Here is an 18,647-nt window from a genome sequence, read left to right on the forward strand (position 1 = left end):
TTAGCAGCACAGACAAAAGTAAGGGTCAAGTCTGCTGCTTGAACAGAAACCCAATATAGAAAAAAGATGGCGGGAAAAGAGATAGTAACTTGCTGAGAGAGTGAGGGGAAGGCCCATATCATCAGATGGATACAATAAAGCCATCCAAAGTTGAGTTCACAGAGTACAATATATGACCTACAGCTCACTGAATATCTGCTAACCTATGCTACTGTCTGCAGTATCACTGGAATCCTAAATCTACCTGTGTTTTAGGGTCCTACTTAACATTTTGCATAGAACTAATAACAATTTTATGGTTGCTCAGAGCAAATCTAATGGTCCCTGAAAACTTATTTAAAGTGAGAAAGGGAAGCAGTTGTTTGAAAACAATATTTACCCAAAAGACCAGAATGGCTCATTAGATACATTTGTATGTGGGCTTTTTTCACTTTACAGTGCATTATTGAAAATAAATGTAAAATTTAACAGCTCCCCTGAAACCACTTAATCCATCATGTACTTTCTCTGTACAGATCTGTGGTTTACTGTTGTGAAAGTACAAAAAAGCTCTGCAGTGCAAAATACAATTCTTATTAAGTACAATTACTGTTTCCAGCAAAACATTTCAATAAAAATAACTCAGGCTTGTGAGTTAGCTTCAGGAATGTGAGTTCTTCAAACTCTTGTAAAATTGCTACAGTATATTTTACACCATTTTCCAGATCTGATTTCTCTCAAATTAGGCTAATGTTTGTGATATGACAGAATGTGGATAAACAACAAATAAATATTCAGTATGGAAGAAGAAAATTTACAACTATTCTGCAAATTAAAACATTTTACATATCTTAATAAAGAGATTCATAAAGCAACATATTAATTGATAAACTGTGCTAAGTTTTTACTTAAAGGTACTTCTGTGAGTTCACTCATAGAGTAATGTGTGAACCAGGCTCCAAAGCCAATGGACAGGTTATACTAAATATATACCCTGTCTTATGAGATAGTGAAGCAAAAATGAAAAATTATAACCTTCTGCATTAATTCTATTAATTTCTGAAAAGGGATTAATAAGAATTAACCAGGTGATAATTTCTGAAATTAGATGTCCTGATAATGTTGCAGCCTGATTTTTCATATACGCAGAGCACCCATAAATCAAGTTTAGACACAGAAGTCATTTGCTATTATTATTAACAATACAAAACAAAACCAAAAACAAACAAACAAACAAACAAACAAAAAAAAGGAAAGAAAAAACAACAAGCAACCTCCTCCCCCCCCCCCAAACAGGAGCATAACTAACATAACAACAACAGAATCAGCAACAGGGCACATAGTGAGCTATTATTCCTTTGGCGTCTGACAACAATTTAAATTTAAGGAAATGACTGTTGAAATATCATACTAACGATGAATCGTACTCATAGAGGACAATGAAAAAGTTAAAAAGATGTTGCTCATTGCTGAACAGTTATGCTACATTTGATTGTGAAATTGTTAACTTTTTGGATATTAGGTGCAAAAAAGTGCAAAGAATATTTAGTCAACTGTTACAGTACCACATTACAAAAAGTATTTTCTAGGCCACAAAGGCCACTGCTGATATAATTTATATTAAGATACATGTATACACAAAATAGTTTTTCTATATCAACATATATATTTATGTACGTATAAGAACTGTGAGAATGATCTAGGCCACAAAATCTCATGAAGATGATGATAGGAGAAAAAAATAACAACAAAACAGAAAGGAGATCTTGTTCTCCTATTTAAAATATTAGTCACCTGGAGCAAATGGAGGAATGAATTCTGCAAGGTTGTTCTGTAGTTATGGTGATGAAAATACAATCTTAATCAAGGAGGATCAGTATTCAGTATTACCAACCGTCTCTGGGAAATCTATTACTGTCTAGAAACCATGAAAAGCAACCTGGAACAGACATTCAAAAACTCGGGTTGGAGCCTTTTTTTTTGTTATTATGTTATTATTATTATTATTATGTAAAGAATGCCTGAAAGATTTATTTACTCCTTTTTTTTTTTTTTTTTTCCTTAGAAACACCAGTAATGTTAAGACCAGCCTTCCCAGCTTTCTCAGAGCAGTCAAGACACTTCAGAGTATAACTGACTGACTGTCTGACTGTTACAGGAGGAGCTGGATCATTATTAATGTTTTCTGTGTCAACCAGGCCAAACTAACCAACCCCAAATGGTTCTTTCGAAGTCTGTCTAAGACCCCCTTTCCATTCAAAGCTAGATTAATTCCCACATTTTTTTCCATTATCATAGAATAATCTTCTATTTTTCTCATGTATGACACTTCTGTAGAAGTAACATTTTGGAAAATACTATCTTCACATGTTTCATATGTTATAAAGATACAAAAAGAGCCACCAACCCAATTTTTTCCAGTTGCAATTCAGCTTTCAAAATCTCAGTCCCAATCATTCAGTCTTTTCTGTGCTCTTCATAGAAAACAAAACAAAACAAAACAAAACAAAAAAAAAAACAACAACAAAAAAAAAGGAAGGAAGAAAAAATATCTGATTGAGACAATCTGTATTAGGAAGAGTTAAATGCAGAAAATAATATGCACTTCTCTTCCATTTTTTAAATTATCTTCTTTCAGGCAAAATATATTTTTTTGTATTTGCTCTCACTTTTTATTCTATTTAGTAAGTTTACTAGTTTATAAAATTGTTACATTTTATTTTTTTTCCCATATATATTGACACAAAAATTATTTCAAATTCATATTAGACATCTAATTTGAGGCATCCAGCCAGCACCAGAAACTATCCTACACGAGCTATGCACTCAGTTAAAATAATTTCAAACAAATACTAAGTCAAGAACCAGAAAAATGTTTTGTGTAACTGAAAATTTTGATCAAGTTTTTGAATACTAAAATTCATTAAATAAATTCTTCTATTTCAGAGCATTCTCTTATCTACGGTTTGGCCTGAATAAAGGCTGAAAAGGACTGCATGATGCCCACAGAAAACAGGGGCTAGATGCACCTCATAAGGAGACACCTACTACATCTCTGTGGAGCTATATCATCCTCCACACAGCTTCTTGTAGACACATTTGCTGTCCACAGTGATAGTTCAGTGCCATGCAGACATGTGAGCTAGCTCTTCATCAGCCTGTGGGTAGCTGAAGCAAAATAGCTGCCAAGCACAGCTGCTTGCCTGGGCGCACATGCCTAGTGGTTATGACAGACAGGTTTCCTGTAGGTGCAGTGGGCATCCTAATTGCTGGAAAGTTATAACTGCATAGATACAGTTGCGGGACCTCTTCCTTAAAGGCTGAACTAAAACCCAGTAAAGCCAGTAGGGTCCTACTCTGTAAACTTGGCTTCAATGGGTTTTTGATCAGCCCTCTTTCCCTGCACAAGGAATGAACTAGTTTTCCATACAGTAAAAAAGTGACAGTAGTTTTTTGTTGATATTATTTTCTTTTTCTCATGCAATATTCAGCTTGAAGTGTTTAGAAATCATACAGGATTTAGTGCAATTTAGAGATTTAATACAATAGCCATACATGACTATTTGCTTATCCTCAAAAGAACTAAGCATTATGATATGCAATGATATTGAATTGCTTAAGGGATTTTTTTTTTTCTGATTTCTTTGTCTATGCAAAGATACAGGTCATATAAAAACCATACTTGGATATGACACTGGATATATGCCAGAGAAAACAGGTGAATGAATTTTTATGAAGAAAGATTATATTCAGCTCAAGTCAATTTCACTCATAAGAAATTATTATAAACTGTAATATAAGACAGAATAGGAAAAATGTATTTTAATACAAAAATATGGATACAGTTCGTCAGCAGAAGCCAAACCTTCTGTTCATGTAGATGTGAGCTACATAGGAGTGTTGTACATTGAACATGATGAATGCACTCTTGTTCCCTAGGGTGTAAGCGGTGGTTTTGGTGATGAACAGGATCCCTGGCTGTCAAAACTGGTTGCTCGACCAGGTAACTGCAAGAAAAATGTTATAATGTCATTAATATGTCCATGACTCACACTCATTTCAGAGGATGAGAGAATACCTCAAAGAAGAACCTGAGTCACAACCAGACCCTTTCTGGATCAAACTCTTAATCAGAACTGATAATGGTAAGAAAATTCCTAAAGTGACCTCATAAAAATCTCTGACTCTTTCCACAGGAGTAGGTTTAACCACCCAGGGTACCTCCTTCTTCAAACATAAGTAATTCAGAGAAAGCAAGAAACCACTCAAAAGAGGCCTCAGTTTTGCACTGATCTTTTTCAGATGTTCTACTGAGGCCTTGTTGTTGGTTGCCTTTTTTTTTTTTTTTTTTGTTTATTTGTTTGCTTCTATCTATTACTGAAGATGCTGTGCAGCCATGTGCTAAATGATTGAGAAGCCAAATGGACCATGTTGCTTTGGACTGCAGCTCATTTTTCTACAGAGACTGATTTAGGGGAGGGCTAGAAAGTGTGTCCTCTGTGTCCGAAAGTAGGATCCATTGTTTCTTGAGACTTCAGTATGAATCTTTTCAAACCCAGAGCTAATGAGCATTTTATATACAGAAAATCCATAAAATGTGGCCATAGCAGGCTGAAGAGGTAGTCTAAGCCCAGGGATTTGTAGGTATGCATTGCACCCATGCATGCAAATAAGCTTCCAATCAGTGTCTGCTTGAGCAACTCTGGAGGTAGCTGCTGTTATGTTGCCGTAACTTAGCACAATTAGAAGGCCAGTTTCAGGTTAATGTTTTAGCAACATAACTATTAATGTTAAATATTTTTGAATAGGAAATGATTGCTTTTGAAATGGTTGCAAATGATTTCTTATAAGTGGATGTAAGCTCCTTAATTTCTGGTATTTTAAATGTTTTAATATTACAATGTTGTATCATGCCGTATCATCATGAAAACTTTTGAAATGGAAAATTTAAATAAAGAGTAAACCCATGAAACTAGATTTAGATTGAGGTAATTATATTATAGCTGCTTGATAGATGGACAGTGACTCCCATGTTGCACTGAGTTTAATGATTCTCAGAAGCACATACATGTTAGAAAGAAAATAACACAAAACATTTAAAATACTGAGGAAAGAATTGTGTTACTTCTTACCTCTACCAGTGGATGCCAGTGAGTTATTGGTTTGCGTGGGTAAGCCAACATTTCATTCCAATGATCTCTTCCAAGCCCTTCAGCATCAATTCCTGTCCGACATACCCCAATGACCTCATTGTGCCCTACTCTGGGAAACGTAGAGACAGATTATTTTTTTTTTTTAAATAAAAATAGTTTTAATAAAATCTGATGTATAATTCAATTTACTGGTTTAATGCAGCAGAGAATGCATGCCCAAGGTTCTCCTATTATTTATTACAAATATTAGTTTTAGTGGTAATATAGTAATACGAAGTTCTGTAATGGCAGCATCAAAAACCTCCAGCCACTACCAGAGTGCTTCTAGAAGCCATAAAAATAGCAGTGAAGACTTAACCTTTGCCATAAAAAGGTTAAAGGCCAAAAGACACAAAGACAGAAAAGAACCATGTTACACCAAATGATCTAGAAGGAAAGCATATTTAAATTTTGTTGCTGAAGAAGGTGAAAGAATAAATTTTCTGCTCCAGGGAATAAATTTCCTGTTCCAAATGCTTCAGACATAATTTCACACTACATTTCCTAACTCTAACTGTTGTGGTAATTGGAACTTCAGCCAAAAATGAGAAAGATAAGGGGTGTAACCATAACAGGCTATACCTTAATATTTCTACATGCCTGTTGAGGGAATCCAGAAGGTCATTTTCTGCACCTCACTTATAGATGCCTTAGAATAACATTTCCTACTTTCCTCAAGAGCTGATGAGCATTGAAGGTGTACAAGTTGCTGTACTACCCTCCTCCTAATAGCACTGCAGTACCCCTTTCATATTTGAATGGGAATACCTTCCTGACTCAAGTTAGAGAAAAATGAAACCGGATGTTGAGGAAAAATAATCTGAGGTTTGTGTTGCTAAACTGGACTTTCACTGTTTATTTGCCTTGCAATCTCAAGAACTCATTACTAATAGCCCTTGAACAATGCAGGCTTGGCTCAGACATGATGCTGTCAATTATTGTCTAATTTAACCTGCAGTCTTAGTGCTACTCTAAACATCAGTCTCTTCAATTGTCAGTGAGGTTACAGATTTGTTGAGGCTTGGAAGCATTATCAATGAGGGCTGAACCCAAAGGTTACGAAGCTTCTTTATTGTGTCAACCAAATAATTAATTATGACTTATTATACCTTAATTCAATGAGACAATTAAGCACCTAATTCTGCCATTCTCTTTTAAACTAGAAGACACACTTGACAAACTTTTTGCATAATCCAGCCACCAGATGGGGACAGAAATGCCAATGTTAGTGGCAGGTAAGGAGACTGAGACATTTCTTCCTCATCACAGTTATTTATGACAAAAATAAAATGAACTGAGCTTTAAAAGTTGAGGAAGCTTTAAACTGCTCCAGGAAAAGGTCTGAAGGCTTTGTCTTTTGTGATACTGAAGCTACCTGTATGTTCAGGGAGGTAGAAATTGGTTGCTTGCAATGATCAGATAATGTCTCACTGAAGATTAATGTCCAGAGAGCAAACTGTGCTTACCGATCATAGTCCATCACTGCAATGGAGAGGCTGACCTGATCCACATTCTCTGGAGGGATATCAAAGATGATGGCCTCGTTATAAACTGGATTGAGTGTGTTCTTCTTCGTGGTTGTTTTCCGCTTTTTCAGTCTTCGACCCTCACACATTAGTGACACTTTGACGTATGGATCTGAGTAGCAAATAATCAGTTGTGTGCACTTGGACTCAAAGTCTTTCAAACATGTTAAGCGGTGTTTTTGTAGGTATGTCATATTGGTAAGACACATAAATACAAACATTTTGTGACCTTGGAAAACTATGTTTTCAATATGCTGTCAATGCAATGGAAAGGTATAGGCTTCTGAATAAATGTACTAAGTGTCATACCAGAGATAGCAAGTAGATCTGTACAGAAGCTATACCCACTATCTTACTGCTTCCTTTCACAACCATGTTAAACATACACATACAAAAAAGGAGTTGCTATTAATCCACTTTTTGAATAGACTTGACCTTGTTATTTAAAAAAGAAGTAGATTCACCTGATGAGCCAGTTATATCCATTGCTTTGAGATTTCTACATTTGATGACTGTTAATGTCATTCTCCCAGCGGTAGGCAAATAACAAAGGGAAAACATGATCTCACCCAAATCTATGCTTTCCTGAAAAAGAAAAATAATAATTAATTATCTGACTATAAGGCCAACAATAAATGCAAAATTCAGATCATGCAAAATTTTAGAAATACTTTTACATTCACAGAGACTTCTTTTTGCAGCTTCAGATGCATTCAAAGAGATTGTAAACAAGAATATTCAGAAATTACTTCTACAAAATATGGAAAGAGTAACAATAGGATAATATTTTAGTGACAGGATCTGGAATTGCCAAACTGAGAATTTAAATCAAAAATATGGTCAAAATTTTCTTGATGTCTGATACATTTGTGTTGAATTCACATTGGAAAAGGTGATGAATGTAGAATGTTAAGACCCACTCTTGAAAAGACTCCAATTCCATCATCCCCAGTAGAAAGAAATCAAGTGGGATATTTAAATGACACACATTTCCTTGCAGTTTAGCATGCACATATGTATGTACATGAAAAGTTCATCCTCAGAGATTTGAAGAAATGAAAGCACTTGTAAATGTTGCCAACCTTATTGCTTTCATTGTGTTTTGGGGGTTCTGTTCCAGAAGAAAAGCAAAGCAAAAGAGTAACACCTCTAACTTTCCTGTCTAAGGGATAACTTCAAGGAAGATGGTATACTAGAAAAGATGGATAAGGTATATATGGATCTTAATACTCACAGAAAGATAATTTCTTTATTGAGACCATGTGCTGCAAATTCAAACAAAATGATGTAGCTATACAGTTCAGATGCTACAACATTTGGGGAATGTGATCTAAAGAAGAGAGGTTCCATCAATTCCTGTTTTTTCTCTCATGAGGAGAACATGTGATTTCTTTAATATCACACAAGATTAGTTGTTGAGATATCACTTATGTTCCATATTGTTTCTGTTCTTTTAAGATTTTAAATACCTCTCCCCCACTCCAAAAATCCAACACACAAACAAACAACAATAACTAACAACAACAAAAACATATTAAGAACAATTTAGAATTTTTAAATGAAAGTTTTTAAGGAGCTTGTAAGGCAGTCAGTTTAGTAAGGCAGCAATTCTCAAGCTTGATCTCAAAAGACTATTTTTGACATTACTAAAAAGCCTATTTTTTAATATTCCATCTTCAAAATCTGTCAAATCTGCAACTACTCTGAGTGTGCATTTGAGAACTACTGGTACAGCTACAGAACTACTACTATGGTACAGCTGTTCTAGCATCAGAACACAAGTGTGACATATTTTCAAATGATACATGCTAAAATAATCATTGTGTGTATGACAAATATGTTGCTCATAGTTATGAGACAGAGTGGGACTTCTTCACATATTTCAGCTGCTTACTGGAAATATTTTATTATCTTATTTTTTGTTAATGCTTTATCTAAATTGAAGTAGGTACTTTAGATCTTTCTTGATGAACTTAACCAAGTGCCTCTTTTATTTTATTTTATTTTATTTTATTTTATTTTATTTTATTTTATTTTATTTTATTTTATTTTATTTTATTTTATTTTATTTTATTTTATTTTATTTTATTTTCCTGCCTTGCAGACTCTAGCTCAAAGAATGTAGGTTTAGAATATCTTTAAATTCTCTGCTGCACTGTTAATAAAATATAGGCTTTTGGCTGGTTGGTTCACATGTTCAGTCATTTTACTGGGTTTCTGTTTTGAGAATTAATAGATTGGTATATATATTAACATGTTATGAGGGGAAATTTCATACATGTTAAGATTTCTCAGAATTTCAAAATGATTTAGCTCATTCAGTTTACATTGGATGAACAGGCATTTAGCATTCCCTTTGCCCAACCCCTTACTTTGCCACACACAATGAAGAATTTGTGCCACAGAATACACACACAGAAAGCAAACAAATTTACTTTCCTGTTTCAGAAAATATAAATAGAACTTGAACAAATGAAGTGTAATTCTTTTCAATCATTTATTGAAGTGGTAGATGTCCTCTATTATACTTTGCAGTTTTGTCACATCTGAAATCTGTTTTAAACACAGCTTCTGTTTGCTTTCTAAAACACATTGCTTTCTGAATTCAGAATCTGATCATTGATCCTCATATGTGTGTATGAAATACATTTCACTCTTTTGTTATAGAAGTAAACACAGTTCCCCCACATCTAGCACTTCAAAGTGTGAGTTCTGTGTTGAGAGAGGTGATGAAGATGGATTGTATCATAGAACATAGTGGACAGAACATGAAAAAGACTAAGGGGTATAAATTCTTCTTTCAGAGACATGATTTGTGTAGGTGAATAGAGAAAAAGTCTTTTCCCCCAAGAGGTGTGTATGAATTTGAGTCTTCTATTATCTCTTTCTGGAGAGAAATTATATGCACTCAAAAGTTTGAGTGAGCTGAAATTATAAACAAGAACACAAACAGCGCTATTTAAAGTGACTTAAATGCTTTTAAAAAAACATTGCTCAAAATACTTTCAAAACTCTTTATGATTGTTACCTCACCTTAGTTTTCTGCAAACCTGTGAAAACCTCAGTGCTTAATGGCAACAATTTGAGGCTTATGCTTGGTCCTTTTTCTTTCCTTTCTAATCCCCATGCACTGAAATTGTATTGAATATGAGCTTGGAAAATCCCTTGCAATCAAACCCAGTGTGTTTGACCATGAAATTAATAAGAAAGATGCCTTCATGCAAAAATAACGATTAGACAATGAATGAGGGGAATGTTTTCACTCCACACAGCAGGCTGTCCACTGAGGTTACCAGGGCTCAGTAATCTGTGTTCTGGTACTCCTCAGTTTGAAGTAAAAAGTTATGGGTTGGAAAAATTGTCTTTACCATTCCAGTATTTATGCAGGAATCTTCTGACACCTATGACCTATGCCTAGAGAAAAAGTGGCTCGTGTTGCCCTGCAATACCTGATTTTCACATTGTGGAACAACACATGCTGCTATATGCATTTCTACAATAGATAAATTCTTCAGTAGAATAGAATACATATTACTTCAGATAAACATAATCTATGTCAAAGACATTTATGAGCATCACATTGTAAGATCAAAGGGCTAGAAATAAAATTTGTAGTTACCCTACACTAGGCAGTAGACACCATGTAACTTACCTCCTTTTGAAGTTCTTTTGAAGAATTGAGGATAAAATTATTCACATATAAATAAATACTATCAGAGGCTGGGTATCACATAAAATGGCTGGGTCATCACCAGCTTTGTTTTCTATTTTTCTTAACTTGTATGTTAGTGGTTCATATATTTGGAGATGAAAACACAGATTCAGACTTGGATAATGAATAAAGTAAAACTCCGCATTTAAGCTTTTCATGAAAGTCTGTCTACTGCCCTGATTATCATGAGTAAAATTTTTAAACACCCTAGGTGCTTGAGTATTATTGATTTTAATTGAGATTTAAAAATAGGATTTAAATTACTTCAGAATCCCAGCGCTTTAGAAAATTCATATTTCTCTCATTTTATAATACACTTGATAAGTTCACACAACTTATTTGACATTAACCCTTCAGTACAAGCAAATCTATGGAAGCCAAGGCATCACCACATCAATAACTATGTCTGCACTGCATTCCACTTCAAACAAAGCACAATTCAGAAAACATGAACCTGGAACCAGAGGCTGCCTCTCACACACTTTTTAAACTATCCTTCATATTATATTGCATGTACTATATATTCACATATAACTTTTGTTAGAGTAGTTTTGCATTACTTAGCTAACTCATGAAATATTCTTCCTTTCCTTTGCCTATTTTGATTTTTTTTCTTCTTAAATTAATCTTAGATTTCAATTAACAGCCAACTTTACAGATGCTTATAATGATCCAAACAACAACAAAAACCAAACAAACAATCAAAAAAACAAAAAACAAAAAACAACACACTAGCATAGCTGCACTAAGACAAAAATAAGCATTTGTTTGTAATGTCTCTCTCTTCTTCATTTATTTCCCTTTTGTGTACAAAAGCCATCATACAGAACTAAGGAACTGGAATGGTGGTAAGTGCTATACCAGCTTCAGTTATTTTTATGGTTCCCAATCTACTTCACTGTCCAATTCATTTTTCTGGTACAGCAACACTAGAACAAAATAAAACAGAGAAAACACAGACTTCAAATGTGTATGTCAGCTACTGAGATGAATTTGATTTTTTTTTAGCTATAGAACACAGATTCTTTGAATAGTGTAATTCTTGTCCCACACAAGAAACCAAACCTAAATGGATACACTAATCAGTTGCCAAGGATCTGTATGCATACGTTGCTCTATGAGGTTTTGGGATATCAGTCCAGGGGTTGGCAAAATCAGACAAAAAATAATTATTCTTTTTTTTTTTTTTTTTTTTTTTTTTTTTTTAATCAGACTTACTGGAGAACAGTGGTCTCACCTTCACACTTAATCCTGTAGAGGCAGTAGCAGCATTTCTGTGGAAATGCTCCATGTTCAAAATATGGATAAACAGTGAAGGGGTGTAAGAATTTTGAAGCCCTTGAATGGGGACATAAATTATTTTGATCAAGTTTTTAGAACTATTGTTGCTGGAGAAAGTTTTCCTGTTTCTCACTCTGATTAATGTTTCCAGTTGCCATTGAATTCAATCAGAGAGAACTTTCAGCTAAGAATATCTGCAAATTCAGTGAGGAAGTTAGTAATTCAACCTTTAACATTCAAGGAAGTTTCTTCTCATATATCACCACCCATAATTCTGAATTGAATGGGAAAAATTATTTACTGATTAAGTTGAAAGTGAGATAACTCGTACAGTGTTCCTCCAAGGTCTTTGCTGGTTTCATGTGCTAGCAGGAGAGAAAAGTTGACAGAGAGCTGATACATGAAATACAGTGTAATTTTTGCATCAAATTTTGAAGAAAAACGTACTCTAGCCATTTGTTTAACTGATGTTTGTTTTATGCCTTTCCCTTTTTCAAATTTTGCAATTTAAATAAAATCTTAAAACAACTCAGTGATCTATGTGAATGTTACTGGAACTCAAAATATTTTATACTTTTATTGGTACTAGAGTGTCATTAATTTATGTTGTTAAAATATGAATTATTTGCTTAATTAATACTGCACTAGAAATCTAATTTCCTAAAAACCATTCTGGGTAGTTTCATTTTCATTCCAATTATCATAATCCAAGTTAATAAATTAATTCTTAATCTCAATTTTATTATCTAGAACTACTTTCCTAATAATTGTAGTTTAAATGATGTTTTAATGATTACATGAGAAAGTAAAATAGTGAAAATCCTTACAGTGACATGAATTTATTTTGCAATTAATTCCTAAATAAATGATTTGCACATTTTCTCTTTTAATTTTCTTACTGTATGTTGAATGAGCAATTGTACTAACAATCATTTACTAGATGTGAAATAAGTCATTTAGGCATTTGCATTTCTAGACTCTTAGCTGTTCAGTCACAGTGAGGACTGTCTTTCTGTTTAGTATGCAATTAAGAAAAAAAAAAACAAAACAACAAACTTGGATTTTTTGAATACTGCAGAAAGATAATTTCCCAAAATGAAATTTATTATTTCCAACAAAAGCTATCTTTGCATGACCTCAATGTTCAAGAATCAGGGGTGAAATAAAAGATAAAGCTAAATGTTAGGGGTTGAATGAAAAAAAAAAAACAAACAAACAAAAAAACCAAAGAGGGGCTTGTCCCCTCAGAGAATCAGCAAAGCTTAATGTATTAAGACATTTCTGCTTTTGAGGTGTAGATCAAGAATTAGAAGAATGATAGAAGAGAAGAGTACAGAGCTCTAACAATTTGTTTTCTCATCTGTGCATTTTGACTTTGATGGTATTTATATTATCACAGACGTTGTCAAAAGTTACCTACCTGAAGCTCAATAATACAGGGAATTCTCCTATCTCTCAAAGGGATTTCACTTTGGAAATCTTGTCCCCACAGCTAATATTTATCTCCCTCTCCTGTTAGTCTTTGCATATCAAATTCAACTCTTCTTCCCAACACCTCTTATTGATTGAGCTGTTCTCCTGGGAAATAAATCAATCAGATTTGTGTTTGTTCTTGCCCCTGTGGAAGATGGTCTGGAGACACTGGGGCCTGTTGCTTCATAATGACTGCGTCTACTGCTTCTGGAGGCCTAAATCTTGTTTTAGCCTGACATCCTGATTGCTCTGGGTAAGTGCAGCTGCTGATTGTGGTCCTGATTGCAGAGAGGACTCCCTGAGACAGCAGGCTGGGGCCAGCAGGCTGAATACTCTCAACAGGAGACCAGGAAACCTCCTGCATGCTTCTTTTGTCATCCCCTTTGTACATAGCCATCTGCCTTGTGTGGTATGGGGGTAGTTTCATTTTGCCAGACACCAAGGAAGCCCATTCCTGCTTCAGAACAGCTGGGGACAGAGATGCTTATGTAACCTAACCGTGGCATCTATTGGCATGTGAATGAAACAATAACTAAGTGGCTTCAAATACAGAGATGCACTTCTGAAGCAGCAATGCATTGATTACAAAGAGAATATTTGCAGCGAGAAACTCATAGAGTGCTTAGGGCATAGAGTGATCATCAGCAGAACATCAAGCTGAACACTTTAGCATAGCTACCATGTACCACCTAGACACAGAAATATTAATTTTCCTTGAGGAAATCATATTTTTAATTCATCTGATATTTCCTACTTTTAAGGTAGAACCGAAAGTAGCAGTTTGCCTCCAGCAAAACAGAATATTCAAATAATTTGTTGTTTCAAACTAATATTAATTCAATAATTCATTCAATTCAATTTGTTCAATAATTCAATCATTTAACAATAATCAAAGCCTTCCCTGCTTTCAGTAACTAGAAAGAAACTTGCCCTTTCTCTATTGTCTTTTTTTGTTATCACCCAAACCTAAGGCAGTCCCAAACCTAAATGAAAAACCTAAACACTTTTCTTGTAAAAACTGCCCCAGAATATTGTCTCATGTACTCAGCAGCAGGTGATCACATGGATCACCTTTATATCATCATCATTGATTGGAAATGACAAGTGCCACCTATTCTTGGTTATTGGGGGTCTGTTCCCATTATAGAGATGATAAATCCAAATATCTCTAATATTAGGGGGCCTTTACTTTTTTACGTTTAACATTGTTTCATGGCTTTTATGGACATTTCCAGAAACAATAGTGTAAACCCATTTTGATGAGGAACTATGAGGAAAACTAATCAAAGACAATGGCTGCAATTGCTCTAGATGGACTGCAGAGGTAGGCTTAATTTTTGTTTGATTTTGTTTGAATCAGAAGAATCTCTCAATGTCTCTTCATAACAAAAGTCAACGTCAAATAGGATTACCTGTGCGACGTCCTACACTGGCGAGTGTTTGAGATAGATCTACTGAGACAAATGTTACTATTTTTGTTTGTTTGTTTGTTTTTAAGTTACCTAAACATTTCTGTCTTTTCCAACAATGTTATTCATTTATATTCCAAGTGCTTTAGAAGTAGTAGTCACTCTTCATGTGCATTATATGAAGTCTGTATCCTTACATAACCTTTTACTAACATCCCACTTCACAAATGGGAAAAATGAAGCACTGTAATGTTTGGTGCTAGAAATGAAGTAGTAATCAAGTTCCATCCATCTACATGAGATAATTCAAGAGGCTACAAATATGTGACATCTCCATGACTAACATCCCCAGGAGATGACCATTATCCTGGAAGTGGCTTTCATCTAAATGTTGAGTTCTATTAAATTTTTAATCCAATTGCAGTGTCATATAATTGGTTACACTAACGGAGTTCACAGAATACCTTTACTTTCCACCAATATTTTGGTCAATGGTGTTAGAGGCAGGGATTTCCAAAGCAATCTATCAAGATTAAAAGAATAATCAGAAGCTAATACACTTTTAAATCCAGAAAGTGTTAGATCATAGCAAGAGGGGGAATTTTTGTCTGAGTGATTTTACAGTACTGAATATTTGCACTTAAATGATTGTTATCAATTCAAATTAATGTTTTTTTTTTGTTGTTTTTTTTTTTGGTTGTTTTGTTTTTTAAGTATGCAGTAAGTATTGATAGTGACAAACCTCAGAAATATACATGAAGCTCACAAGCACTTTGCAAAAACACTACAGATATTTTGACTAAATAGTTCATGTAATATTGTTTGCTTTTGATGCTATGAACTAATCTCCTACAGTGTTTTAAGAACTGCAGTATTCCAATATACTAAACAACCTCTGCAGGTAGTCCAAGGCTGCCTCTGGTTTGTCTTTTTATTAATCAATCAAACAAACAAAAGTAAATGATGGATTATTTATTGAAAGTTCAACCACCCAGTTATAAGCAAAAATTGGGGATGTTAATATCATCAGATATTTGGGATACTTATTTTTTCACAATCAATTTTACACCAAATTTATCTTGGTAAATAAACATTAAAAATGAAAATGCGTTAGCACTTATAACAGGTACATGCTACATATTATACAACAGCTACAGGTTTCCAACAGAACGTGTAACAGAGAAACAACGATATGAATGAAAAATTAAATGAAGAAAATACAAACTACAAAAGATGAATAAACATCAACAATTGTAAACTATAAGTGTAAAAATGAGTATGTGAGGGACCAATCCTGCACTTGTAAAATCATTTCAAATGAAAAAAGAAAAAAAAGAAAAAAGAAAAAAGAAAAAAGATTCAAATTGTGGTTTCCCACAGATTCATTGGTTTTATGGCCAAAAAAACTCAATGCAACCATCCAGTCTGATCTTCCCTTGGTTTTGTATTTCCTGTACCAAATAAAAAAATCCTTGCAAGCAAAACCTTTAAAAATGCTCTTAACTAGTGACAGTCTTTACATAATGGAGAATCTGATCTACTGTGGTAATGTCTTTTACTGGCAAAATTTTACAGTTCATTTCCTTGGTAAATCTGTAAATCTCTTCAACTCCTATACTGTAGAACCTTGTGTCATAAAATCAGATTCTTTCCAAGTAGGTAATAGTAACAGGATTCAACCAGTTTCTAACTTCTCAACAGAAAATCCTTGACTATGGAATAGACATAAAAGACTCAAAGCTGAGGAGAGGCCACTTCTGTGTTGTATTTTAAGTTTTGAGCTCTTTTAAGTTTTGAGCTCTTTGAGCTCTTACTTTTTCCTGTTTTCTACCACTTATCATTTAGCAACTGTATGAGTAAACCATTAGGTATGGAAAGCATGTCTGAACAGTAAGGCTGGAAACTTCATACAACATACAGGAAAACAGAGCAGAGGTGATGAAGGAAAAAGAGTGAGAGAAATGTATTTGCATATTGGCATCTTGGTTCCTATGCTATACAGTGTAAGTATGGACCTTCCTGCTAATACAACCACTTCATTTATTTATTTATTTGTTATATGTTCTTTATGAACACCAAAGCATGTGTTCCTGGAGTACAGTTATTTCTCACTAATTGCAAAACTATCTGAGTCATATTTTTCAAAGCTTGACCCAAGTTCTACTGACTCTGGCAAGTGCTACTGCTAGTGAGTGACACTGGTAAACTTTAGATCTGGTATGTAACTCTATAATTCCCTACTGATTAACATCTTATGCACTGTTTATTGCTGTGCAGGATTGGCTCCCTCATTTTACAGTTTCTGAAGTGTTGGAATTATTAGTAAGCAAATTTTAATCGACATGAACCAACTGAAGTAAAACACAAGGCAACACATTGCACATATAATAACAGGACACCTTATAGGAGGGTTTCATTTTCACAGGGAAAATCAAACAAATCAGTTTCTTACACAGTTAGCTGAGAATAAGGTAAGGCTTGTGAAAGTAAGCAGTCATTGAATACTAGAATATATTTCCTATTTTTTTGTGTGTTTATTGTTAATGGTTTAGGTGAGGACAACTTATTCAGCCCAAAAGGCTGAAATCCAAAAACTAAATGCTTTCTCCTAAATTTCATAAACACTAAAAAAAAGCAACACAGAATGAACTAAGCACTATAGCTGAATGTTCCAACCCTTAGTGATGAAGAAACTTGGTTTAGAATTCAGTGCCAAGATTAGCAAGCCAGATGTTTATCAGCATCCCTCCCCACAGCATCATCTGGTATGGAATTTCAATTTGCTTAAAACCAGTGATGAACAATCCAGGTATTCTAACTTACTGAAATTGTTCTAGTTGTCAGCTAAAGATCTCATACATATGCCTGTATATATATATATATATATTTTATATATATATAATGTTACTGGGGTATTATTCCATTAATCCAAGTAATCCAAGACCCTAAACACAGATTTAATTTTAAAGGTTGGGAATATAGTTCTTAATTTTTCCTTATATCTGAGCTTCATCAAATAAAGTGTACATAGTTGTGGTTTTCTGGACGTGTGCCGCAGGCTGTTCAGGCCAGTTTGGTAAACCCCACAGTTAAAATAAATATTTTCCAGAATTCACAAAATTCTGAAAACTGCCCTCATTATGAGACCATAACTCTCTTGTACTTCTCTCTCAGGAAACATATTGCTCATACTCATACTGGTGAGCAAATCCAAGTCCTCTTTGTCTTCCTGGTCATGCAGACCTAAATTTCCCTGTCCAGCAGGTACGCACAGCATGAAAATATTTGGGAAAAGAAGCATAGGAAGCCTCTGGCTCTATCAAAAGAGTGGTGTGAAGCTTCTGTCATTGAAGCAGTGTCTAGTACTTCTCTGTCCTCTGTTCATCCCTGCTACTCTATAGATGGCAGTCCAGCTCATGCTTAAGGACATGCATGACAAACTGTTTTGGTTATCTCTACAGAAAAATGGATGGGAAATTTTTCTACATAAATAGCATAGTTTAAAAAACAAAACAAACAAAGAAAACAAACAAACAAAAAACACTTGTTTCCCCCTTCTTCTCAAATTCTAGCTAGGGAAGATGAGTTTGGATTTCTGTGTTAACAAAGATAGTGGTTGGACACTTGTGTTTTTCCTGATGGTAGCTTGTCATCTGTTCTATGAGTGAATTGCACAGACCTCCTTTTCTTGCTTACAACAACAGCAAAATAACAATTTCTCTTTCCTAACTTTCCTTCCCTGTGTCTCTTGAGTTTTGCTAGCAACCAGCAGCAACACAGATACATCTACTAGGGGACCCTAGGCAAAGGGCAGCCTGCAAAGAGCATTTTAAACTTCAAGAATTTTGAGCTTCTTACGTCTCTCACAGGATCCCAACCCCATGAAAATGTGCTAACAAGTGCAGAACAGGCTCTACTCTTTAATAGATGGTTACTTTGAAGGACAGGGTATTTTCCTGCCAGGAAAATGTTAATAGCTCTTGTTAAGCAGTGACTTTCTGTGATGTACTATTTATTTAATAAACCTAATGCACACTTGTACAGTGAGCCATGAGGATGATGGTATGTTCTCAGA

General features: G+C 34.5%; 1 protein-coding gene across 2 annotated transcripts in view; it reads right to left on the reverse strand.

Moving 5' to 3' along the window:
* Positions 1 to 3,914: 3,914 nt before the first annotated feature.
* Positions 3,915 to 18,647, reverse strand: part of SYT10 (synaptotagmin 10) — a gene marked incomplete at both ends in the record, with an annotated part of 33,882 nt that continues 19,149 nt past the window's right edge. For both annotated transcript variants that reach the window (XM_084291358.1, XM_084291357.1), the window contains 4 exons: positions 3,915 to 3,986; positions 5,112 to 5,241; positions 6,638 to 6,809; positions 7,162 to 7,282. In XM_084291358.1, the coding sequence (XP_084147484.1) occupies positions 3,915 to 3,986; positions 5,112 to 5,241; positions 6,638 to 6,809; positions 7,162 to 7,282 (495 nt within the window). The remainder of the gene's footprint in view (positions 3,987 to 5,111; positions 5,242 to 6,637; positions 6,810 to 7,161; positions 7,283 to 18,647) is intronic.

The sequence above is a fragment of the Netta rufina genome, assembly GCF_964035555.1.
Source record: "Netta rufina genome assembly, chromosome: 1".
Lineage (NCBI taxonomy): Eukaryota > Metazoa > Chordata > Aves > Anseriformes > Anatidae > Netta > Netta rufina.